The sequence below is a fragment of the Psittacula echo genome (assembly GCF_963264785.1).
Source record: "Psittacula echo genome assembly, chromosome: 1".
Lineage (NCBI taxonomy): Eukaryota > Metazoa > Chordata > Aves > Psittaciformes > Psittacidae > Psittacula > Psittacula echo.
In genome coordinates, this window is record NC_137735.1 from 81,899,081 (window position 1) to 81,924,703 (window position 25,623).

Consider the following 25,623-nt stretch of genomic DNA (forward strand, 5'->3'; position numbering starts at 1 on the left):
TGCTTTTTGTCTTTTTTATCTCCAGGAGATGCTCTAGTTGCTGTAAATGATGTTGATGTGAATTCTGAAAACATAGAAAGGGTTCTGTCTTGCATTCCAGGTCCTATGCAGGTACAGTAGTTGAACATTTACTCCAACTGTCCTCTGTAAAAACTGATATTGTATCTAACCTTTTTTCCATAGGAAACAGAATTTAGGTGGTCTTTTTCTTAGAACTTCTTCATCCCCTCTTTGAACACATTGGTTGACTTCAGTCAAACTTAGAGTAGAAATTTCAGAGTTTATTTCTGGTAAATTTTGTGAAAAATAGGTAGGTGCAAGTCAGTGACTCAAGCCAGTGTCCCGTTGAGACATCAGCATAGTCCAGCAGTTACATGCTCTGTCATCAGCCAGAGTCAGAAAGCACATGCAGCATTGTACAAGAGGTAGCAGCATACTTGTAGGTTTAGATTAACCATAACACCTGATTTTTTTTGCCCAGTGAGAGTATCAAGGGATTCTGTGCATGCAGGATTCTGAGTATTCATGTTTCTCTGTGAGAACTAGTACATACCTGTGTGAAAAAGCAAGTTTTGTTACTTTTTCCGCTCAGAAAACAACTTATTACATTGCCACTTGCATCGAAACTAATTACTTGTTGTTGAATACAGGGAAATAACTCCTTTGAAACCTGCACAAACTTTTAACCAGTGATAGTTGTAGTTCTGGGTAAAGATGGCAAGAATGGTTGCTTTGAGAGTTGTTCATTTGAACACTCTGCTCTCAGCGAACGAAGGACAAGGTTATTTGATACTATGATGTCTTGCTCCTGCTGGGTAATAAATAGAGCTGGAGATGTGCAGTCTGGCAGCAGCATGTCTGAAGCAAGATACTCATGTCTAGCTTAAAAATATGTCAACTGCAGGATAGTAGTGGCTTTTTTTGTCAATTACTATTCTTAAAATGGTAATAGTTGCTACGAAAATGCTTCATAAAATAAATAGCTCATCATCAGTATAAGAGGCTTACAGACCACAGGAGAGTAAAATGAAACCGGAATTAATAAGTAGTGCTATTAAAGGTATTGAAGAGCATTTAAATGGAAAAACTAATACTGCTTTCTTATTTAAATAGAAAAATAAATTCTTGGATATTTAAAGAGCTTTTAGATTAAATATTCTGTAAGATCTTTCAAAACTGAACAGTGATGAAGATTGACAGAACTCATGATTAAAAATTGATAGGAAAAAAAGACCCGAAACCTGACCTGATGAATAGAGTTCCTTTCCCCTAAACCTTTTCTGCACATATCTTTTTCTTCTAGCTGAATTGGAGCTATAATGAAGAATTAAGTAATAAAGAATTAGATAGCTAGTTCAGAATTAAACCAGGAGAGTATTAATTACCTTGGTTGTTAGTAGCATAAAATTAAGTATTTTGAATTATTCTGCTTAAATCCACTTCCTGGATTTAAGGAAGGTAAAGTCAAAGTTGCAATTTAGGAGACTGAGCAGGTTAAAGTTATCATGTCTCTTACAGTATGCCTGTAAGCTCATGGCAGGTTTTTTTCGGGTAGAATATATGAGGTGATGATAATAATAGAAATCTTTTACTTTCCAGAGATGATAAGTTTTTTTAAACATGCTTCTGTTCACGACTTACACAGTGCCTGTAGAACTACATCTGCAACTGCAGTATGATTATTAGTATGTCAGGTCAGGAAGCTTTCCAAGATGTTTGACAGTATGAGGCTTGCCTAAGCTACCAGAGTTGTGGTCAGGTATTGGCAGAGCTCCATGGTAGAAAAACCTTGTCTTGCCTGTATTTGACCAAATACGGAGTTGCTGTAACTGTTATTAAATACAGAATGATTAAAAAAGCAGAGGTTATATACTTTACGTAATTGTATCCTTGCTAGATTAGAGTATACCTATTACTTGTTGCTAAAATGCAGTGCAACCCTTTATATAGTAGTTACTGTTAATGCAGCATTAATGTTTACGTTGTCAGTAAATCTGTCAAGTAGACAGCGATTACTTGAAATGTATAACTGTTTGTCATGTTGGCTTTCCAAAGCCTTTTATTAAAGTGCAATTATTCTTTTTTCTACTGTGCAGTTTGAGTCAAGCCAGAAGACTGATTGCTGAAATACACCAGTGCAGAATTTAAATACAGAGCTCTGAGAGGGTTTTGCAGTATAGAACACTGTTTGTGCTGCTGAAGAAAGAGAGGGTGGTTGTTTCTAAGAATTAGTAATAAAGATGGCCTTTATACAAGCAAAATTTTTAATGTATTTTCATGCATCACATGTTGCAAAACGTCAAAGAAAATGCAGTTTAAAGCAGTTTTACTGCAGTTGTAAGTTATTTAGATAAGTGAAGTCAGTGCTTTTCTGGGCTCAGTATTAAAAATTACTGGGAGTAATTTCAGAAACTGACTACCTAGATGATCTCAGTTGTAGTATGTGGCATAACATCTCTCATTATTATATTTCCAGAATATTGTTAACCTTACCTCAGTTTAGGCAGACTAGCTTCTAGGCATGCAAGATAAAGCGATATGCTGCAGTCTATGCAGTTTTAAATTCCTGTCATCAAAATAGCTGCTGTTTCTTAACACTACAAGACAGAGAAGACAGAATAGGAAAAGGAAGATATTCTAAATAATACATTTTTCCTTACCCTGACACTTGGAAGTTGCAGAACCATTTTACCCAAAACTTTCTGAAAATACTCAGCCTAAGGCAGACATTCAGAATCAGAAATTTCAGCTTGAAATTTTGAGTTAGAGTTATGCAAACCATAAGCATATGGAAAACAGAGACTTACAACAGGAAATGACAGGCAGTCTTAAAAGGGAGGCAATGCCACCAGCTCTGGCTATAATAAAATCCATATTCTAAGACATACAGCTTTCTTGCTGATATACAGAAAGCATGTCTTTCAGCGTCAGACCAACAGTGTCACAGCTGCATCTTCTGTTTTCTTACAGTGACAAAAGTATAAGTAAAAATCATTAAGAAACAAATTGTAGCAGCCTTCCAATACCTAATGAGGCCCACAAGGGTGATGGAGAGGCATGCAGTGACAGGACAAGGGGGAACGACTTTAGTGGTGAAGCACTGGCACAAGTTGCCCAGAGAAGCTGTGGCAGGGGGTTGGAACTGGGTGAGCTTTAAGGTCTCTTCCAACCCAAACTGTTCTGTAATTCTATGAAATTAAATACAGAGTGACCTTCCCATCCTACTTTTCCAGCTTCCAGCGGTCAGTAGTTACTTGCAGTCAGTAGTTACAGCAGTCAGTAGTGACTTGTTGGATCACGTGCAAGTTTGTACCTTTTCCTCTTTTTAATCTAGTTCTTAAAATTCCTTTGGCCTCCACAGCATCCTGTAGCTGTGATTTACAGAACTGATTTGTGTTACGTTTGTTTTTCTTGTTTTTCAGACTGCTGTCTAATGAAGCACATTTCATACTCCCAGGTTCCTGCATTATGAGTAGTTAACTGTCCATTTATCATTCCTTGACTTCAGAAAGCTCTGTCATCTTCTGCTTCTGCATCTTTCCTAAGCAGAAAAATTCCCATCCATGTACCTCATAGTTTGCTGTTACTGTCCCTTCATCAGTGCCTTCTTGCAGGTTGATTAAATTCTTTTTGACAACTGTTCTAATGTTGTAGTGTGCATGCTGTATAGAGTTAGAATACTAATTTTTTTTTTTGTGTCTCTCCCATTCTTCATTTCCTTTCCTTTTCCATTTTCTGCTGTGCATTGAACTGATTTTCTTTAGGAGAAATGGAATCAAAGTTGCAAAAGACTTCATCATCATCATTTACAGAAGGATACTTTAGTAGTCATATCTAATCAGATCCAGTGTACTGCTCGGGATGAAGATTGGTTTCTCCACCACCAAAAAAAAGTGGGGGGGGTGGTGGTAGGGCACATAGAAATGTAGTTTCTTGGTAATTTTCTATTGCAGTATTTTCCAGCTTAGATTTTTTTTTTTTTTTTACAGTGTTTTTTTTTAAGGCAGGAAATAGATTAGAACTTGTACAATAGTAGAGAGGAACAGAAAGTGTCATGTTTCAAGCTGTTAGAATGAAGATTTGGAAAGGAACTTGTCAAATTGTGGAGAGAGATCTTTCTCAAAACACAGCGATTTCACATCTGAGTGGGGAAGTATTGTCCACAGAGGTGTGAGAGGCAACATGGATGCCTGCAGGAGGAGGAAGAGTTAAAGTTCTGTTTGTCCCCATTTGTTTTGAGCTCTTGCTTGGGCAGCCATCTGGTTGCATCTCTAAGACAAGACAGACTCAGTTTGGGTTGCTTTATTTTTAATCAAGGGACCCAAAGATACACAGCAGCAAGAATTACATCTGTGCATCATTAGTGTAGAGACTGTAGCCTGAGTGTCATGAATGAGTGTCCATAGACAAGATGTAGAAGTTAAGAGAAATAACTATTGAGCCTTGAGGAAATCTGCAAGAAATTACACAGGGTATGAGGAAAATCCTCTGAAATACATGCAGATGGCGTGCCAGAGAAAGAACTGAGTCACTGAATGCCAGAGGAGAAAACATACATCTATAAAACTGTGAATGATCAAGTTACTGGGACTTAATAAAGCCACTGCTTTTAGCTGGGTGTTTCTGTTCCTTGAGTCCTGTTAATCTGCAGTGTAATTAATCAAAACTGAAATGATGAGGAGGAAGCGAGGGATGAGTTACTGTCAGAAAAGAAAATGGTAGCACGTGGCATGAGAGAAGGATTGAACGCAGTGCTGTTACAGGGAATGGGAATAAAAAAGAGGAACAAGCTGACAGCAGCCAAAATGGGAGAAGAAAAGATTAATGAGAAGCGTTGGGAGGGAGTGAAGTGGGAAGGCAGCAGCCGATGCCGTAAATGTTGTAACTGGAAGAACTGATGATGGCACTTCTCTCTGATCTAGTTTGACAGGCAGTGGGTGTTTTAAAGCATCATTATTTCTTCCTGGCACTCCTCACAGTTACGAAAATGTAAATTGTCTGTATTTAAATGTATAAATTACCTCTGCTTGGGCTTTTCAAATTCACTGCAACTGGGAAAATACAAACCTTTTTTGTTGCATCAGTCATTAGGCTAAACTGTCACCAGCTTTAAAGAGAAGCAGGATTTACTGTGATGTATTATGTTTAGAACTTCCCAGTCAGTAGGTATGTTAAGGATACTTCAAGGCAGACAAAAATCTTGAGTAAAAGCATATGAAGGAGGGAACTGAGAGTGTGCCTGCTTAGTCCCAATAGATACATTTTTACTCACTGAGCAATGATGAAAACTAAAGTATCATCCAAAAAAATAAATCAGTTTATACTTTATGAAAATTACAATTTTATGCTCAGTCAAGAGCAAGGTATTTCTCACAAATCCTTCTTTCATACTTAGAATTAAGTGTTCATTCACCAAAAAAAATAAAAATTACTCCTTTTATTTCACCACTGCTGGAACACCTACCAAACATAATTTTTGTAAGGCAGTGCTCATAAAAAGGGGGTCTGTAAAGCAAATTTCCACACCAAGTGTGGACGTTGTGTTGCTTGTGACCCCCGAAATATACACTTACTCTAAAATTCCTGGTGTTCACTTTATATGGGAAATAAAGGACACTAAACAACATAATTTTTTTACAAAGTAAGCTTGATCATCGAAACTCTTATTTTTTAAGAGCAAATTCTCCGTGCTTTGCATTTTTTTCATCTGAAGATAGAATGCAGCAAGTGGTGTAAATAAGTTTCATGCTTCTTGCTAGCTGTGTACAGTTGCTAAATACAGCAGCAGAACCTATTTGCTGACTGTACAGTTTAAAAAAAAAGAAGTTAATCTACTGAAATGTGGGCACATTGAAAGAATTGCTGCTGAGTGCTACAAATTAACAGACTTCCAGTCTAATGTAAATTGATTTCCCTGTGCAAATGTACCTGTCAGTGCACTCGAATAGCAAAGCAATGTTCATGAAAGAGCCCTGAGGATAAATACTTCAAAGTGCTGACATTCTGAAAGAAGTCAAATATCGTGTGCGTTTCCAAAGCATGGTAATAGGTTTTGTGTTCAAACAAACCCCAGAGCAGTAAGTATATTTTTCCATTCTCAAACCCATAAGAATTAAGTATGAAAACACACCAAACCACATGCTTACTCATATGGTTCATAGAACATGTGATAGCTGCCTTTCTTCTTAATAGTAGGTGGCTCTGTAATGCTGAATATTTGTCTGGTTTTCTTCAAACAGCAGGAATTTTTGATTGCTTACATCTTTGTCAGTAAGACTAAGAAAACTTAAGGGCTCAAACTGCATTTATTCCATCTGGGATTAGAACATAATTGTAACAGCCTCATTTTCACAATAATTAATTTTCTTAATAGGTTAAACTTACATTTGAAACGTCAATATTTGAGCCTGAAGAAACTTCTCAGCAAAGGTATAAACGGGCACAGTCAAGTATGAACAATCTGGTTCGGCTTTTGTGGGGAGAAGATAGCATGGACCATCAACAGGCTCTGCAAGACGTGCCCCATATTGTTATGTTCCTCACACTGAAACTGGACTCTGAAACATCTAAGGATGAGGTATGTGGCCAACTAAATAAAACTGAAGATGAAAGGTAACAACTGACAACAGCAACTGCTACACCTTTTGATATTAAATAAAAATAAATCTTACTGATCATTTTGAGTCATGAATAGTCCATAAAGTGTCCATTTTGACAGAAATAAGGCCTGAAATTCCGGGGTGGGTGAGAATTAGTATCACTGCTGACAAACTCCGGATTTGAAATCTCTTTGGTGCTGAATGTCTTTACATGAAGAGCCTTGAGGTGTTAACAGGCAAAGCAGAGATCAATTAAGAAGGTCATGATTGTCTCTTAGATGCTCACTGAGCTGTTTTCAATACGCCTCTCGAACTATGAAATCTGCCTTATCAAAAATATTCTCCCCAGCAGGAGCTGTTGGCAGGCCACATACACAGTCTGCCTAGCTCCTCCTGTTTTGAAATGCTGATGTGCCTTTTTGTAGAGGACTCTCCTATGTTTACTGCTTGCAACCAACTGTGGATTTTCACTTGAGTGACATTTTTGAGCTACTGGAGTTCTTTTCCTTTGTCCTGAAAAGCTTCCTTTCACATCTCTTTCCTTTTCATGTTCTTCAGAAGAATGTTGCCAGTGTAGGTATAACCCATTGTAAGTTTTTGTGTAGATGTTGTTCATGATGTAGCCATAGCTACAAATACTCCATTCAGAATGCAGGGACACAGAACAGCAGGGAGGGCTCAGTTTGGCTTCTTACCCCTGCTGAGAATAACAAATGGACAAAGTGGACTTTTTGGGAACAGACATTTGGAATAAAACTCTTCTCCCCTTCTGTCAGTTCAACTTAGATTTATCATACTGCACTAGTGATATTATCTGATACATTATTTGATATGAAGACATCAAATGAAGGACAGGTTTTGCCAGTCCCCAGGGACTGGGGTGGCAGGAAGAGTGATGGAGTGGGGAGCAGAAAAAAGACATTTTCCTTTCAGTCCCCTGAAATTAATCCTTAAATCCAGTCAGTGTTCATCCCCTCTTTGAGATGTCTTTTTTTTTGTTAATACAATTTTTCAAGAGATAGAAGTCTGTATTGCTCTTTTGATGTTGTGTAATAGAGAAAATGTGTTTCAACCACACATAATGGAGTTTGATTTTCTAGAGACAGGGCTGGGGAGGAGAACCCTAGAAAATTACATGATGTCATGAAAAACTGTCATGATATCATATAAAAACTGTTGTGAGGTCTGCAGAATCAAGTGGTTGAAAGCTAGGAAATGACAGATTTATGGCTACTTGTGCAACTTTAATTCAGCCCTTTCATACGTACACAGCATGATGTTGTCTTGAGTATTACATTTTTTCTGAAAGATGCCTGTCTTATGCAGAGGACAAGGCGGACAGATGAGTGGGTATAATTAAAGCTGATTAGGCAACCAGAAATCCAGTACTTCCTAACTCTGGAGTACTTGATTTTACAATATAAATCATGCTCTTAATGTAATATTTTTAAGGTAGCATATGCTTCATTATATATTACAGCAAGATACTACACTGTAAGCTTTGGTTTGCAGTCCTTTGCAGTCCTGTTTAAGAGACTACATTTTTTCATGGGAGGTACCTTCAGCAGAAGTAAGTTTACACGAGTGTTTGTCATAATTACTACTTTTTTTAAGAGCATTGCAAGAAGGCAAGGTCATTCTGTGCCATTCGCCACCTGGAGACTGCTTCCATTAAAATGTGGTACTGTGGTATTTTTCTGCTTTGGTGTTTCCTTATAATAAAATGAAAAGAGCTCATTTAACTGTGAATTAAATAAACCCAAGATGCTTTATGAAAGTGAACCTAACGTTATTGCAGATAGTTCTCTTTTTCAGTTGTAAGTTTGTAGTGCAAGACTGCTATGTTACGTGGCTGGAACAGCTATGGACGGTTGCTGTAAACCTGAAGACCAGTGTTTTCTTGGCCACATGAACTTTATGAAATATTAAAAATATGTATTTCAGGGCCTCTGGCTCCTCTGTTGGTAGGTGATAGATATGCAAATGCCTGATTGCAATTCCTGCACTTCGGGGTAAACGCAGGAAGAGAAAGCAGGAGCCCTGCTTTCTTGCCCCATTATTGCTTTACACTCTCCCAAGAAACAGGATTAACCATGAATGTTGAGTGGAGGTAAAAGAGGGGTTGTAATGTGCTTGTTCTCCCTTCATACCATGGAACAATTGTTTCTTGAGAAGTCCTGGCAGCTAGGGAGCCCCAGAAGGTCTCTAATGTTGAGAGATGCTTTGCTGGTGCAGTCAAGCTCTGTTTTTTTAACATTTCTGAACAAAAGAATGCTGCCTTCTTCAAGGCAGTTGTCTTTAATTTTATTTGGTGAACGGTAATAGACATTTATCCTGTAGATGTCCTGTTCCAGATTTAGTTTCCAGCAGTACTTCAAATTTGCAGTGAAGTTACTATATACTTATGCCATATTGCACAATAAAAATACAATGATCCTTTACTTTCACTTCTTTCACTTGTGAGCTTTTGGCACCTAAAAATAGAGTTAATGAGCGCTACGAATTGTGAGCTCTAACTGCTCAACTGTAAAGGAAAGCAGTATTAGAAATGTGGGATGTGGGGGGTGTCCCATATGGTAATGGTTTCAGTGAGTATGGCTATCTTGTATGTTTTAGTTCAAGGTAGGTATTACAGTTATAATTGTTCGTACCAGCATACAAACTACACATCTTTATGTGTTTGAACTCATTTTTGTTTTAAAATGAACAATGTTCCTATTCCTCCTATGTGATAGTATTTTCTGGAAGCATGCGTTTAGCATACTTGCAAAGTAGGTATTAGTGAATAGCTGTTAAGATAGCTTGGTTCATATAGACACTGACTTGTACTTCCTGCAGCTTTTCTCTCCAGTTTTATAATTTCTGAATTAATCTCTAAGAATTCATAGTTGTCTTTCATCTACTGTTGCTTTTTTAATTGTACTTAACATGCAGCTTAAAGACTATTGTCAGTGAAGTGTGTTTGAAGATTATAGGTTTTTAGCTGGTTGGGACCATTTTGACACAGTTTCTTTTAGCCATTTCTTACGTTGTCAGGACTGCACTAATGCGTTTTTTAAAATGCTCTTTAGGCTCAGTTTGAGAAATGGATAAAATAAAAAAGAGAAGCTGTTTGATAAGCCATTAGTTTAGACAGTCTGTCCAGGTTTGAGTGTTTTGGATTGAAGGAGGGTTTATACTTTTTAAGAAATGAGCTACTTCTTATTTATGAATTCCATTGTCATTGTCCTATGAACTTTCTCCTTGCTTTGAAGACAGTTGATCTTGCATGGTGGTGTGTGCTGAACCTTGCTAACTCATTAATGTATATCTGTGATACAGCAATGACCTATTGTTACAGTTGTCTTTTCTTTCCCTGGGAAATGAATTTTGTGTAAAGGCCCCAGCTCATAGTGAGGAGAAAGAAAGGCTCTTTCTAGCCCTTTGTAGTGTTGTAATTAGGAAATGGCAGGGTTTTTTCCATCTGAGAGATTCATTCAAGGAAAAAAAAATCCTTGTTACTAATGAGTATTTGAAAATAGAGCTAATTAAATTGGGTAAGAATTCAAAGTTTGCCAGGTCCTTCTGTAATTAAACTTTATATTCTTTTAATCTTGATGAAGGAAAATTTCCTAACGGGTATTGGCATTGGCTGGATGTGCTTAGTGACATAAATAGGGAAGTTAATCATGTCTGTGTTTCTTTTGTTTATGTAGAAAGATAATTTACTCTGCACTGGATATGCTTATATACTGTATGCATTATTTCTGGCATGTCACAATTTGGCAGAAAGCAATAAATGTGGAGGAACATTTTGATTGATTGGTTTTTTTTTTTTAGTTTTGGGTTGGGTTCTTTTGGTGACTTTGGTTTTGTTTTGCTTAACTAACAGCTAACTTTCTTCACAGCAAGAAATCCTTTATCAGTACCCTGTATCAGAAGCATCCCAAAAACTGAAAAGTGTGAGAGGAATATTTCTCACACTGTCTGACATACTGGAAAGTGTTACTGGTACCCAGATTATCAGGTAAAAGTATTTGAAATGTAATGTGCTACTACTCTTATTATTTTATACATATGTGTACAGAAAACCACACATGGGTCGTGCATACAGTTCCAGACAAAAGAAGAGTGACACTACCTGTTAGGCAGGAATATTTTAACTAGAACAGTGTGCCTGAAGTTGGGCTGCTCAGCCAGGATGTACGTTGATTTAGGGGAATTTCTTTGTCATGGGTGGCAATGACTAGGATTTTTAGTTCAGTGAAATTGGTTTTAGATCCTTCCTTAAATCTCTTAAAGCACCCTTATCTAAGCTGGGATTCCATGGCACTGTAGTATGGAGGCTGGAAATTCTGCAACAGCTGCAATCCTATTTCTAAGAGTAAATTGTCATTATTGTGTCTGCATACGTATGGTGTAACTTTTGGGGTGGGGATGTTTATTTCTTTGTAGTTATTTGCATTTTAAATATATAATTTGTTTTGTTCGCAAAGCACTTTTGGTAACATGAAGGAAAGAAATGTTGTGGTGACCTGCGGAAATACTAAGGTATTTCTTACCTAATGAAATAACACTATTGTTTTATTTAGCACCGTCAATTTTACTGTATGAGTGAAGAAAGTTATTCGTGGAGCCATATCCTAAAAATTAAGTTCCTGAATCTTTCAAGCTTAAGCTTGTTACACTTTTTTCACTTTGCAGCAGTGTCGTGTTGTTATTTAAAATTTCTAAGGTGATAGTAAGAAGGGTGGGGGTTTACTACAAATTTAGTGTTTGAGATATTTATAGACCTCGGTTTTAGCAGCAACCAGTGCATTTAATGTGATAACCTGGTGCATAATGTATGATTTACTGCTAATTTGAACCTTGGGTCTAATTCTGTTTCATGTTCTAATTCACTCTGTGGTTCAAATGAAAGTTCTGTTGGTCTTTCTGGGATTGCTGTGCTTCGTGGAGCAATTTTCTATACAAGGAGGTAGCATGAGAGTTCAGGCTTATGTTTATCACTCAGGTAATATGTTCAAATACCTCTTTGGCTTGTTTGCAAAATGTGGAGTCTTTTTAAATGATTTTGTGACTGCTATGTTCAGAACCTTCATTAGTACCTCTGATTACCTCAGTGTGATCTGAAATGACATTAATTTTGTAAGCTGATTGTGTTAAAAGCTAGGCAGGAAGACCTTTAAAGAGCATCTGAGCGATTCAGAAGATGACTGTGGCGCTTCAGTAATGGTCGTTCACTTGAAAACATTGTTAATACTGGTGTGATCTGTTTGGAATCGAAATCAGAGAGACTTCAAGTTCTTTAGTAACAGCATTACCTAGCCCAGTTTCATGCATGTGATTATAGATGAGCGTTAAGTCTGCATATAAAATACATATAAATCATTCTGGCTTATAAAGGTGGTGTTTTTTAGCTTCATAGTGTTAACAGAAGTACTTCTGGTTTAATTTTTCTAGTTCCTCCCTTTTCTTATGCGAAAAACTGGTTCAGGTTGTTTACTGGAAAGAATCTGACAAGTTGCTTGTAATGGGTCTTCCTGAAGAAAAGTGAGTTTCAAATAAGATGCTTTGTTTTCCTTTTAATTTCATTTCCTATTGTGTGTCCTCAAATTCTACTCTTTGATCAAAAAAGCAAGAAGGGGAGGGCTTACAATGTACTCTTTTTACTATAACTAGTTCCTGTTTCTGTGATCCCACTTTTTTGATTTACCTTATTCACATCTTTTATATATTCATTGTTACAGTTTCTTTTTCATTTCCTCTAGAAGGAATAAGGTCTCATTAGATCTCAGAAGTAGGTGTAGCTTAGAAAACAGTGATTGTCAATGTTTGGTAAAGTCAAGTCTTGATTAGACACTACTGAATAACAGCAGTAATATTATATATTTATGTGTTCTAGGACTTTCCTTCCCCTCCCAGCTTTACTACCATCTGTGTCATTATGGGCAAGTCACTCAAAGGAAATCTCTCACCGAGCCTAATGAAGAATTTTTTGTTTGCGCTACATTATTAGTTAAGAATAGAGCTCTTCAGGAGATGCCTATGATTATTCATAGTAAAGGTATTATAAACTTAGCTGTACATTTGAATTGGTTTTTTTTTGTAGTGTGCCACTTGCTCAGCTGAGGAACATGATTGAAGATGTTGTCAGGACCTTGAAATTCATGTACGGTTCTTTAGACAGGTGAGTTCTTTCAAAAGTATTTTCTCTTCAGTCACTAATTTTTCATTGATGCTCACTGAAGACAGCTAGTAGTGGTAATGTTTACATGGAGTTTCTTTGCATGTTCCTTTACACTTGCACAAAACCCAGGATTCTATTCTCCTTGCCTTTTTGTTTCAGTCTTAACACACATTAAGACACTTTTTAAAACAGTCTGTTGATTCAGAAAGTTTTGTCCTTGATTAGTTTAAATCATTCACATAATTGAAGTCACTGGATGTCAGCAACACTCTGCAAGTGCTGCCCTTTGTGTTAAAGCGCTGTTTGTAAAACACAGGTATGAATCATTGGTTTGTTTTTAATAAAGTAAATGCACCAGACTTCACAACCTCATTTGGCAGAGTGACTTGTCTGTCTCTGCATTTGGAAAACACACAGAAAACGTTCAGTCTGACTGTAACCTAATGGCCAAGGTAGGCTATTCACATACTTGCATTCAATTCGGGGTTAACGTCTGTGTGCCACAGAGAAAGAAAAAGAATAATTTCCAAAAAGGATGAAACTGATCATTGTTGCATCTTAAGTTGCTCTGAGATACCTGCTATTATACTGTGTTGCTGTAGCTTTTCCTTTGTTTGTAGGTACTGCCTGGATTAGCCTACTGGGTTTTTTCATGTTTAAAATGACTGTTTAAAAAAAACCCAAATCCAAATGTAGTATCATGCTGTAAAGAGCCACTTTAAGCACAGCAGGTTATATGGACAAGCTACAAGTTCCTCTGTTATTCTAACTTGTAGTTCATGTTTGTTCAGTGCTTTTTGCCAGGTGGAAAATGTTTCTCGCCTGGATCATTTTTTCAACCTGTTCTTCCAGCGGGCGCTTCAGCCTGCAAGACTCAAGTCAAATGCCAGCCCCAGCACTCAACACTATGATACTTGCAGTGCGTTATTCTTAAACAGTCTCCCAGGCTTGCGCTGGCTGACATTGCCTCAGGAAGTCAAGGTAATGTGTTTTTTTTCAGAGCTTTCTAGAAAAACTTGTATATGAAAGGCCAGAAAATTGATCTCTGCTGTTAGCGCGTAATTTACTAAAGCCCTTTGCCCATCCCCAGACCACCCCTCTTCCTACAGGATCCTTTATTTCAGTTTGAAATTACACAGTCATTCGCACAAGAAGCAGATTGCTATTATGAGCGTAGTTTGGTGACTGGTTACCTAGGAGGAGAACATGATGACAAAAAAACTAACTTTATGTAAAATCTCTAACAACCAGCATATGCCATAAGGAAAGCAGGCCCTGGCATGTAGCTTTATGTTCGATTTTGACCATCTAAGGTTTTTTCCAGTTAGAAAATATTACTCCAGAAACCCTTGTGTAACTTATAATTTAAATGGCTGTTATAGAATCAAAATAAATATCCATACATCATTTGTTTGACACTGTAAGAGGTACAGCTTTTCAAGTCAATGGAAGAAAGATTCAATGCGTTTTCATTTTCCATCCTCTTGAATGTTAGTGAATTTAGAATTCATTTTTGCCTTTGTAGTTTTAAAGTATTTTCAACTCTACATCTAGGAAGTTATTTTCCACATCACGTGAAGAGTTCTTTGCGTATTATATTTGAGTCAATACATGTATAGCAGTTTTTAAAAAATTTCATAGGGGAAAAAAAATCACAAAGAGGGAATGATGTTTAGAATATGTCAGTCTTGTCATGGTGGAGTTTGGTTTTTAATTAGTATTTCCCATGATGTAGTGCAAATGAAACAGCTGGGAAATTTTAAACACAAGAGTTTTCCTTCGTGGATAGACCCAAACTGTTTGTAAGTTTGTAGATAGCACAGTTAAGGCTAACTGTAAGTATTAGACAATGATTCTAATCTGAGCTGACAACAAACTCCATTATCCAAGCTTATTTCATCAGCCACAACAAAAGAAATGAACACTAAACCAACTGAAAGTAAAGAGGCTGTATGGTGGAAAATTGAAAGTGCTTTTCAGAATGGGTCTGCAAAAGGACAGAGTTTGGATGTTAAAAATTACCTTCTGCAGTGGCATGTTTTTTAACTGATAGGGTCTTTATTTGAGGATAATATTAACTAGGACTTTCCTAGTTTGCTGATTTTTCCATTTAATAAGGCCTTGTTTACAGATTTCAAAAGTGTGTTTGGAGGGGAAGGGATGAAGTGGTTTCAACTCTGCTGTTGTCGGGATTTGCAGTTATTTCAGGTTTGCTAATACTCAGTAATGTCAGTTGCCACGAACATTACAGCACTGACAGATGCAGAGCTTGCTTGTTACCAAACAGATTTCTGTCTGCTGGTGTAGTCTTCTCTCCCTTTTCTCCAATATATGGATTGTCTTCTCCTTTACCTCGAGCAGCACACTGATAATGATTTAGTTCTTTCTACCTTGACCCATAGGATGCTTGAATGTGCTTGAGGCCAGTATGTTTGCAACGATTTTAAGCTGCTGCTTTCATAATATGTATGTATGAACACCCTATTAAACATGTAAAGAAGTACCTACGAGTGTCTCAGAAAAGTCCTTTTCATGTCATAACTCCAGAGCTAAATGTGCTATCCAGGTGACAAATGTAGAGGTACTCACATAGTCCTGTAACATGCCCATCCACTCACTTGCAAAATCTATGCTCCATAACCAAAATGTGTTATTAGCATATGAAGAGAATAAAATGTTTATGCATCAGTCAGCAACCTAGTATACATTTGAAATGCAACTTAGCCCACCTCAAACCGTTGTCAGCATTTTTGTCCTATGCAGAAAATGACTTTTTTTTCTTGCACTGTTTTGTGATCAATTGTATTTTCCTCTGTGCTTCCTTCTTTTTTTTCAAGTTTCTACAGAAACACTCCACTACACTTTGTTCTCTAGTTTAGCTTGCAGGTTGTTTCTCAAACAATGTAGTTGATATTTATGATACAGATATTGCTTTCCAAAATTGTCTGAGATCATCCCCCTTTCCCAGAAAAATTTGTTGTTGCAGAAGATGAAATTTCCACTTAAGTTTTAGTGAAGATCTTTATATTCTCTAAGGAATATAAAACTAAAAGTGTCAGTTCTTTGTTGAGCAGAAAGCCATTTATATTTTTATATTTCAACTGAGGAAAAGCTGAGACTGGTTAGTTGTCAACTGCCAGCAGCCTCTTTGACATTTCTCTGTTTGAAAATTGGCTGTATTTCAATTAGAGGCACCCTGTTAATACATCCCAAGAAGTCTGTAATGATGGATTTTAGGTTCTTTTCACTAAGAAGCACATTTATATTAGGAACTTCTTTCAGTGCCTAGTACCATGTTCTTTAAAGGAAAGTATTTTTAGTAAAACTTGTATTAACCAACAGCTCGTGCAGTTAGAGAAATAAGCCAGTTTAAAGCATTTTCAGTAGAACAAAGATAATGTGTGAGAAAGTCTGGCAATTTCCATAGAGACAAAAACTACATCCATTTGAAAAAGATTTTTCTAATAACTCAGTTGGCTACAATAGCTTGCCAGATTTCAGAGCTTTCTCTAGCCCTCATGTTCTAAAGCACTCTGAAAGTAAGAGTGACATCTCCTTTATACCGAACCATGGGTTCAGCAGGCACGCAAGCAGAGAAATGTTACAGCTTCAAGAGGGAAACACGCAGCCTTTAAGAAGGATTTTTCTTTAATCTGATGAATTGAGGTGTTCATGATAACTGGATATTACTACTGAAAATTGTGTGCAAATTTTCATCCATTCGCTTTGTACTCATGAATCATCTTCTGAGACTAGCAGGATGGTACACACCATGCTATTATTGTAAGCTCATGTGTGGGAAATCTATACTAAAATTCATTGCTTAAATATTTCAGATGGAGATTGACACAGCACTGAGTGACCTGGAAGCAGCTGACTTTGGAGAGCTGGTAAACATTTTATTTTTGTTGTTTGCATTGTACAGGATCTCTTTGCCTTGGTGTCATGTTCAGTAGTTTAATAAAGTACTAATTCCAAATTAATCCACTCTTCTTAATCAAATATGAGCTTTCTGGAACTTACATTCCAGAATAGTTATTCTAAATTTATATTCTTCATAGGCATGTTAGAATTGAGCATAAAGATAATTTGTTTGATCACATATATAGCATAGCAATTTGGGACACATATATTCTTACTTACAAAAAGTTACTTAATGGCTCTTAAAATCTAAAATACAAGGTAGGCAGACATACAGTCCATCTCGCAAAAGAATTGAAAAAAATAAGTAAAACCATTGTACTAAACAACTTGGATGATTACTTACAGAAAGCAGTATTCATAAGTTGTAGTTCATGGGACAGAAATTGATTGCACCCACTTGATGTAAAATACGCTATATCCACCTAAAGGTAGTTTACTAATCTGAGAGTACTGGACATCTAGATTAAAAGATCCAAGGAATGGGTATATTTGGGGTAAAACATCAAATTATGGGGGGGGGAGGGAATGCTTTGACTTGGAAATTTTACTCTAGGAGGGCCTCTGGTGTCGATAGTTATGTTTCAGCTGTTTTGCTGTTAAGAACTCAGAAACAGCATATCCTAACAAAAATAGCTTATGGACAGATTAGAACTAAACAGGAAATCTGGTATTTTTGAGCTGGAAATTTGTAGAGAAAATAGTAGTGACATGAAAATTGACAACAGAGGGTAAAAACTTAGTAATTCACTGAACCGTTCAGTATTAATTGTTGCACTGATAAGAGGAGGTCAAAAATGAAAGTATTACATGAGATACTGATTACAGTTGACTGGAATTAGGTGACTTGCATTTGGTAACTAAAGCAAAAATTCTGAATTAGAAATCCTATGCTTTTTTTCCCCACAGTCTGAAGATTATTACGACACGAGAAGATTATATATGATTATGGGCTCTTGCCTTTTCTACAAGGTAGTATTAGTGATTAAGGCCCAAAGATTTAGAAAATGCATCTGGAAATCTAAGCCAGTCATGGAGTAACTCTTTTAAGAACCTCACAAATATGAAAAAAATGTATGATGGATTTTAAGTATGTATTTCTAGTAAGAGACCTACAACTCACACACCATAACAGAAAAAAATCGGTGTCAGGAAGTGGTAGGTATGTGTGCTGTATGATAAGTAAGAACAAAATGCTTGATTGAAACTGTCTCATAGGAATTTCGCAGGGTATGATTCAAGGAGAGACAGTAGTAAGAAAGTAGTAGGAGTCAACTCAAGGGAGATTGTGTGAGATCCTAATAGGAATGTTTTGGTTCATTGCCATTTTTTTAATAAAGGTAACAGGTGATCTATCCTTAATCTGTCTTTAAATCAAAGACTTGAGGAATTGTATTGACAGCTTTTTTCACTTGGGCCTCATTTGTAAATTTATGCATCGTTATTAAATGTAGACAGTACATTTAACAGTATAAATAGGAAGGTAACAACCTTTCCTGTAAGAAAATAACATTTTAAGGATTTTATCATGCTGTTGCTCTTTATGCTGGTAGTGTTATGGGACTAAACAATTTGCACAGATGGAACTGCTCAGTATCTACCATGGCAGCTTTCTAACCATAACACCCTTAGTGCTAGAAGTGGTTTTAGACTATATATCTTCTTTGGAAATTTTATGAATTCCAGTGACAGCGTAGTATTTTTGGAGAGAGAATTAAATGAGAATTAAAGCACCTTAACTCTGTATCTGTTTTGCAAGTTGTTAAAGCTAGCGTTTCGCAGCTTGCCTTTGATAACTTGCATATATGCTGACGTTTTCTTTCTTTATATTTCAGTATTCTGATTCTTCAGATGTGGTTCAAAAGCTTAGTGTTATCTGTTGTACAAGGGTACACCAAGACGACAGTCTCTGCCAGAAAGTTTACAGTCTCAATGCATATGGAGTGTGGATATCTCTACGTGAAAAGCACTCTTAAGTGATAAGTGGTGATGCTGTATTTCTTACTGAATACACTTCCTTTTCTGTGTTCAATTAAGGGTTATTTGATTGGTAATCACTTGCCAAAGGAAGATCTTACTGATATAGGTTTATATTGTCGGCACTATTGTCTGTTACCCTTGGCAGCAGAACAGAAGATCAGTCAGTTAGTGATATGGCGGGAAGTATTTCCACATCACCATATCCAGCCATGTGAAGTTTCAGCTATTACAGGATACATGGAGCCTGAAGCAAGATACTTTTTACTGATAGTTGGCTTGGTAAGTTAACATCTGCAGTGTGTCTGTTCTCCAGTGCTCTGTTTGGCTGTTGTGTGTTGTCTGTTGTTCAGTAAGATCAATGCTTTCATGCATTTTATTCAGTAATTTTACAAAATATTTCTATTGTAGCTGTCTTGTGGGATAGAACCTCTCAGAAGGTAGCGCTATTTCTATATTTGTAAAACTTGCAAGTTTGAGTATAAATTCTCCAAAGGCTAAGTATAAACCAAACATTAATACTGCTACTTCCATATTTACAGAGATACTTTATGCTGTGTGTCCTGCTAGAGGCGGGAGGCTGTGCTTCAAAAGCAATTGGGAATCCAGGACCAGACTGTGTATACGTAGATCAGGTCAAAGCCACTATACTTCAACTGGAAGGAATAGATGTCAGCATAGAGGAAAGGCTAGATTCTCCTTCCATTCCACCTTTATCTTGTGCTGACTGGTTCCTCTCTGCAACACGTGACAAATCTGAGAACTTGACCACCTCACCCATGCTCAGCAAGCTACAAAATACTTTGAAATCAGGAACCACTCCAGCAAGCAAAAGGACCCTGTTTGGTGACTCATATTTAATGACATGTAAACCAAGCCCTACGAGGAGCAGTGGAGGACCTGACCATGGTAATGAAGGTCCTGCGGAAGATGAAAGCAGTAATCCACAATCTGCAGTGGATCAGGTCTGAGAACAAAGACAAAGAGTATCCATAAGGTTCTGGTGGGCCTTGGGGGAGGTGGCAGTTCTTTTGAAAACTCACTCAAGTAACTCTTAAGACTAAATAAAGAATCCTGAATTCAGTAGGAAATACTTTTGTTGCTTTGAGAAGCTTTGGGTCAGCCTCAAAGCCATCACATTTTTTTATTTTATCATTGCTTGTAAATTTTGGGGTTTTTTTCACAACTCAAAGTGGGCATAGTTGCATTGGAAGCAGCAGAAATGATTGGGGAATACCCCAAAAATAATAATAGTGTTAATAATACGTTACCAGAACAAATTGCTGCATAGTTGTACATGCTTCTAACCCATTTTAGTCTAAAATAGGCTGCAAAATACACTTACATAAATTAATTGTTTAGGCCTTTAAAAAAGAAAATGCTGTTATTTTTTTCTGAGCAGGTGATTTGTTTGTTTGATTCTGTTCTTCTGTTTGCTGCTTTTTCTCTCTGAGTTCATCTCTATGCTTGTTTTTCAGGCCACTAAAAAAAAACATACCTTACCAAATCCATTTACTTTAGGAAGCCTCAAAAAGAACCTTTCAGAGAAAGATGCAGAACTTCTTAATGCTGTCAAGTAAGAAATGATTTTTTAAGTATTTCATTTCTAAGGCCAGACTTGGATCTTTTTTAAACACACACAGATCACTGAAACTCCTGCGTCGTTTTATTCTAACCAAAAATTTGCTATGCAAGGATTCTTGGAAGTTAAGCTTTTAAATGGAGAGCTTAATTAGAAGAGACCACTATTTTTCAAGAATATGTCAGTAGACTGTATGTACTTGTCTATACATATGTGACCTTGGAAGTTCAAATATAAGAGGTTTTGGACCATACATGCACCTTGTTGCCTCCCTGGTATCTCTAGATAGTTATACAAAGGACAAGGAAGCCGTGATCTTCCCAGGTCTCACTTGTTGCTTGTGACAGCACAGTCTGCTCTGGAGCTTTGTCTGAGCTCTAAAGAAAGGTTTGCTTCCCCCCCCCAATAGAGCTTTTATTTCTCCTTTTCTTTGTTTTTGGTGAGAATTTTTGAGAACACACGTGCAATAGCTACCTTGTACCGTAGTTTTTTGCTTTATTTTTAAATTGAGTATTAACAGTCCAGATTACCAGGATTTCCTTCATGTAGAAATAAGCACCTTTTGAATGCCTGTTTCCATTTTTGTACTGTACTGCAGTTACCAGAAAAACAATTCTGTCTGAAGAAACAAAAGCATATTTTGTTTAACTGAAATTTCTTTCAAAAATATTTTATTATTAAATGAATGCTCCTATTTATTTTTATGTTTCATTTTAAGGTTGACATCTGGTCCTGAGAATACCCTCTTCCACTATCTCTCCTTGGAAACGATGCAAGGAATCTTTATCACTCCAACTCACAAAGAAGTAGCACGGCTTGGTGGCTCCATCCACCCTCAGTTAATTGAGAATTTCTATCGTTGCTGTCTTTCAATTCGAGACATTTTTCAGCAGTCCATGAGGAAAGAAGTATGGAGGCTTTGTTTTCTGGTTTTCTATCTACAATCTCAACACAGTATTTCAACATTGTTTTCGCTTCATTATTTAAGTAGCTCACTGACAGGTGTATTTGCATGTGTGTGGTTGTTTTTAAAGCTCCTGGTATTTTTAATTAAGGGCAGCTTCTTCCTCTGACCATCGAACCAAGTTTGCATGCAATTATGGCACTCGTTCCCACTAAAGATGCCCTCAAAATAAGTAGTCCATGTCTCCAGTATAGTATTTTCTTAGTATCATATTAGGACTCTTGTTTGTAACTTAGCTAAAAGTTTCACACTCTGATTTCAAGAACTGTAAGTAGGAAAAGAGGGATTTTAGCCATTTTAATGCTGGGAGAGGATTTCAGATTGGCAGCAAAAGGAAATTTAGGCTCTCTTTTTTTCTCAGAAAATGTTTAATGTGAGCAGTGACAGTGCAGCCTTCCCTCAATGTGCTGTCAGTGTCTGAACAGTGATCTCTAGAGGGCTTCTGACCATGAGATGGTTGGTCATTCTTGGTGTCTTTGGTCTCTAATACTACTCAAGATTGCTTACAGGTTCACCATCCACTAATGTCTGTAATCCCTTGTTCATGGGGATATTGGTCTAAAAGAAGTTTGGCTATAACGATTGATTCCTCTTAATTATGCTGCCAGATCTCTTGGATTTTAGATTAGGTGGGATGCCAGAATAGGTGAGGAGGCTGGTTCCCTTTCTGAAGATACCAGTCCAAGACTTGCTCTTGGCTTGGGCTGAAGTCTAATCCCAGCTGCCAGAGCTTTACGTGGGTACTTAGATTAGACTTAAAAATGGACAGATCTGATGTCAACACCTGTATTGCTTTGTGTTTGACTTTACTCCCAATGATCTGTCTAGAGTAAGGTGGTAGTAGTAACGTAGAAATCTAAACAATAGGTATAAGAATCCATTTATGAGATACTCCCTTCAGTTCAAACACTTTGTGTTCAATGTACACTCTGTTTTGCTAAAAGTCTGGTTTTTGTTAATTGCACAGTTAATTTTTACTGACATCAGCCAAATTAGGATAACATTTTGTCCCTGCTAAATTTGTGTCCTGTTTAGTTCACAGTATCACAGTATCACAGTATGTTAGAGATTGGAAGGGACCTCAAAAGATCATCTAGTCCAATCCCCCTGCCGGAGCAGGAACACCTAGATAAGGTTACATAGGAATGTGTCCAGGCGGGTTTTGAATGTCTCCAGAGAAGGAGACTCCACAACCTCCCTGGGCAGCCTGTTCCAATGTTCTGTCACCCTCACGGAGAAGAAGTTTCTTCTCAAGTTTAAGTGGAACCTCTTGTGTTCCAGTTTGTACCCATTACCCCTTGTCCTATCATTGTTAGCCATTGAGAAGAGCCTGGCTCCATCCTCATGACACTCCCCCTTTATATATTTATATACACTAATAAGGTCCCCCCGTAGTCTCCTCTTCTCCAAACTATAGAGACCCAGCTCCCTCAGCCTTTCCTCATAAGGGAGATGCTCCACTCCCTTAATCATCTTTGTCGCTCTGCGCTGGACTCTCTCCAGCAGGTCCCTGTCCTTCTTGAACTGAGGGGCCCAGAACTGGACACAATACTCCAGATGCGGTCTCACCAGGGCAGAGTAGAGGGGCAGGAGGACCTCTCTCGACCTACTGACCACCCCCCTTCTAATACACCCCAGGATGCCATTGGCCTTCTTGGCCACAAGGGCACAGTGTTGGCTCATGGTCATCCTGCCATCCACTAGGACCCCCAGGTCCCTCTCCCCTACACTACTCTCTAACAGGTCGTTCCCCAACCTATACTGGAACCTGGGGTTGTTCCTGCCCAGATGCAGGACTCTACACTTTCCCTTGTTATATTTCATCAAGTTATTCCCTGCCCAACTCTCCAGCCTGTCCAGGTCCCGCTGGATGGCAGCACAGCCTTCTGGCGTGTCAGCCACTCCTCCCAGCTTAGTGTCATCAGCAAACTTGCTGACAGTACACTCAATTCCCTCATCTAAATCATTGATGAATATATTAAATAATACTGGTCCCAGTACTGACCCTTGAGGCACTCCACTAGATACAGGCCTCCAACTGGACTCCACCCCATAGACTACAACTCGTAAGTTTAAAGAACTAAAACTAAGACTAAAAACTAAAAACTAAAACTAGACTAAAACTAGTTGTTTTGGAAAAGAGAAATAATTAACTACAAACCTAAATGGAGTACTGTTTATCAGTTGGAATAATTGCTTATCAGTTGTAATTTTTAGATCCTAAAGTGACGATCCAATTAAACTAAACAAGAAATGGGAAGTAATAGTACAAACTGAATGAACATCATTTGCAAATAGCAGTATATTTTTTTCTTAATGTTTTCTTGAAGTTACCAAAAAAGTTACTTCTCATTTGACTGATGTGCTTTGTAAATCATCTAGGAATTTTTAAGTGTTAGAAAAATAGGGAATTTGGTGAATTGTTTTGTTAACTTCTTACAACCCTAGGGTTTGGCTGAGAACTTTCGCATTGAGCCATTATTTTGGGCACTTTTGTTGGATGATGCAGAAACGCAAAAGCAAGCAGAAAAAATACACAAATACTTCTTACCATCAAAGTGCTTTGGTTATAACTGTTAGACAGTTTACAGTTCAAACAAAAAAATCTGAATAAAGAAATCATTCAACTATTAAGTATAGATCATAAAAAGTGAAAAACTCACGCTTGAAAGTCAAAACTTCTGTTTTGGCCACAGCTATCTCAGCACATGTTTTCCTGGCTGCTTAAGAAGCGAGTACAGTAGGCAGCAGCTGGGTTCATTTTGCTCTTAAAATCAGAAAATCACCACATGATGAACATGTGTTGCAGAACAAAGTTTTTCTTTTTGAGAAATTTGGGGCAGTTTTTGCAGGTTGGCTCTGACAATTAATACTGAAATTGGCAGGTTGCATGAGGAGAATGTGAAAGAATCAGTAGAAGCTTTCCTTGTGCATAGTGCACAACAAGAGGGTCAAATATATAAAGGTACAATAATACTGCTTATTCTTTGACATCAGCTAAATATTGTTATAGTTTAGGATTTGTAAAATTGTGCCAGTAATGCAAAATTATTGTAAACTGATCAATAATTGGCTTTGCCTCACTTTCTGAGACCTGAAGATTCACAGTTTAACTTTTAAATGTGTACAGAAATTTTCAATAAATTTTAAATTGAGCAAAAACAAGCTCTGTAGTCTTAAACCCTAAAAAATATGTCACTATAGGTATTAAGCAGCCCTGGCCTCATTTCCTTCATCATCACCTTAGTATTTTCTTACTCCTAAATAAAATCAGAAGAAAAGAAGTTTTAATGTGTATGAAAGTATAGACCCTCATAGTCCTGTCAGATATCCCTTCTTAATATATAATTTTTCTTGAGTATTTTCAGTATGAATAGCATAATATTAAGAGGTGCTAAAACATAAACAAATTTAAGCTTGGAAACTGCATGGCAACAACCCCCTGTTTTTGGTGGTGAAGATTATCAGAGTGAGTACTAACATATTCGTGAAGTCTTTTTCAGTAGCACTATTGGCGAGAACAGGGTTTGAAACCATTTTACGTACTAAGGAAAGATACAGGAAGGGTTAAGTCATCTATCTTGAAATTTCTTCCACTCTATGAACTAGCAGTCATTTAGAATATACTTTATGAATTCAATCCAAAGCATGTTTAGAGAAATTTAGAAAAAGATATTTTCTCACGGGAATATTTTGTTTCTCACATTCTGAGGTGCATGCACTACTTCTATCATTTTTGAGAAATTAAGATAGTTGTGATGTTTGTACTGTCTTTTCCAGATCTTTGTGGGTTTGGTTTGGTTTGGTTTAGTTTGGTTTGGTTTCCTCAAGAAAAAACCCTTCACCCTTTCTTTCACCTTTGAAGCAACTGTTTGGAACAGAAGTTTCATTGGCAGACCCAGAGATGCCCTGGTTTAGCAACTCTCTTAAGACAGATTTGTTTCAAAGGGATTTCCACGCCTGTTTCCATAATCTCATCCTACTTCTCACGCTTCAAAACAGAAAAGGATTTAAAGCTTGTTTTTTCATTATTACATAGATACTTACAAAACAGTAATAAACTTTTCTTGATTTAAGTGGGAGAAGAGTTAAACTAGTGACAAGTGTTTTCAGAATTCTTTCTCTGCTTATCTCCATGTTCATTCTGGTCTTTTTTCCCTTTCACCTTCCTGGTGAAAGACACCATGGCCTTACTGGATTCACAGGACTGTTGAGCACCAAGACAGGGACAGAGAGTAAAATTATTTTTGTGCATGCAGTGTGGTCCTCACCAATGAGGTACCAGGAGTTCAGTTAGAAACCACTTTTGCAAGGTTTATTCAAAAGCTCTGTACAAAATGTAGTCCTAAAAACTCAACTGTCTTTAAACAAAAATGTCGAGATTTTCTGTACATCTTATGCACTCATACCA

The 25,623-nt window shown here is 37.3% G+C and overlaps 1 protein-coding gene across 1 annotated transcript in view; it reads left to right on the plus strand.

The window, feature by feature from the left end:
- The window catches only part of INTU (inturned planar cell polarity protein), a gene marked incomplete at its 5' end in the record, with an annotated part of 50,005 nt that overhangs the window by 21,398 nt on the left and 2,984 nt on the right, over positions 1-25,623 (plus strand). The window contains 12 exons of the mRNA XM_080629020.1: positions 26-111; positions 6,374-6,577; positions 10,487-10,605; positions 12,042-12,131; positions 12,691-12,768; positions 13,560-13,749; positions 16,605-16,658; positions 17,599-17,661; positions 18,727-18,948; positions 19,209-19,631; positions 20,145-20,242; positions 20,967-21,156. Coding sequence (XP_080485146.1) covers positions 26-111; positions 6,374-6,577; positions 10,487-10,605; positions 12,042-12,131; positions 12,691-12,768; positions 13,560-13,749; positions 16,605-16,658; positions 17,599-17,661; positions 18,727-18,948; positions 19,209-19,631; positions 20,145-20,242; positions 20,967-21,156 — 1,817 coding nt within the window. The remainder of the gene's footprint in view (positions 1-25; positions 112-6,373; positions 6,578-10,486; positions 10,606-12,041; positions 12,132-12,690; positions 12,769-13,559; positions 13,750-16,604; positions 16,659-17,598; positions 17,662-18,726; positions 18,949-19,208; positions 19,632-20,144; positions 20,243-20,966; positions 21,157-25,623) is intronic.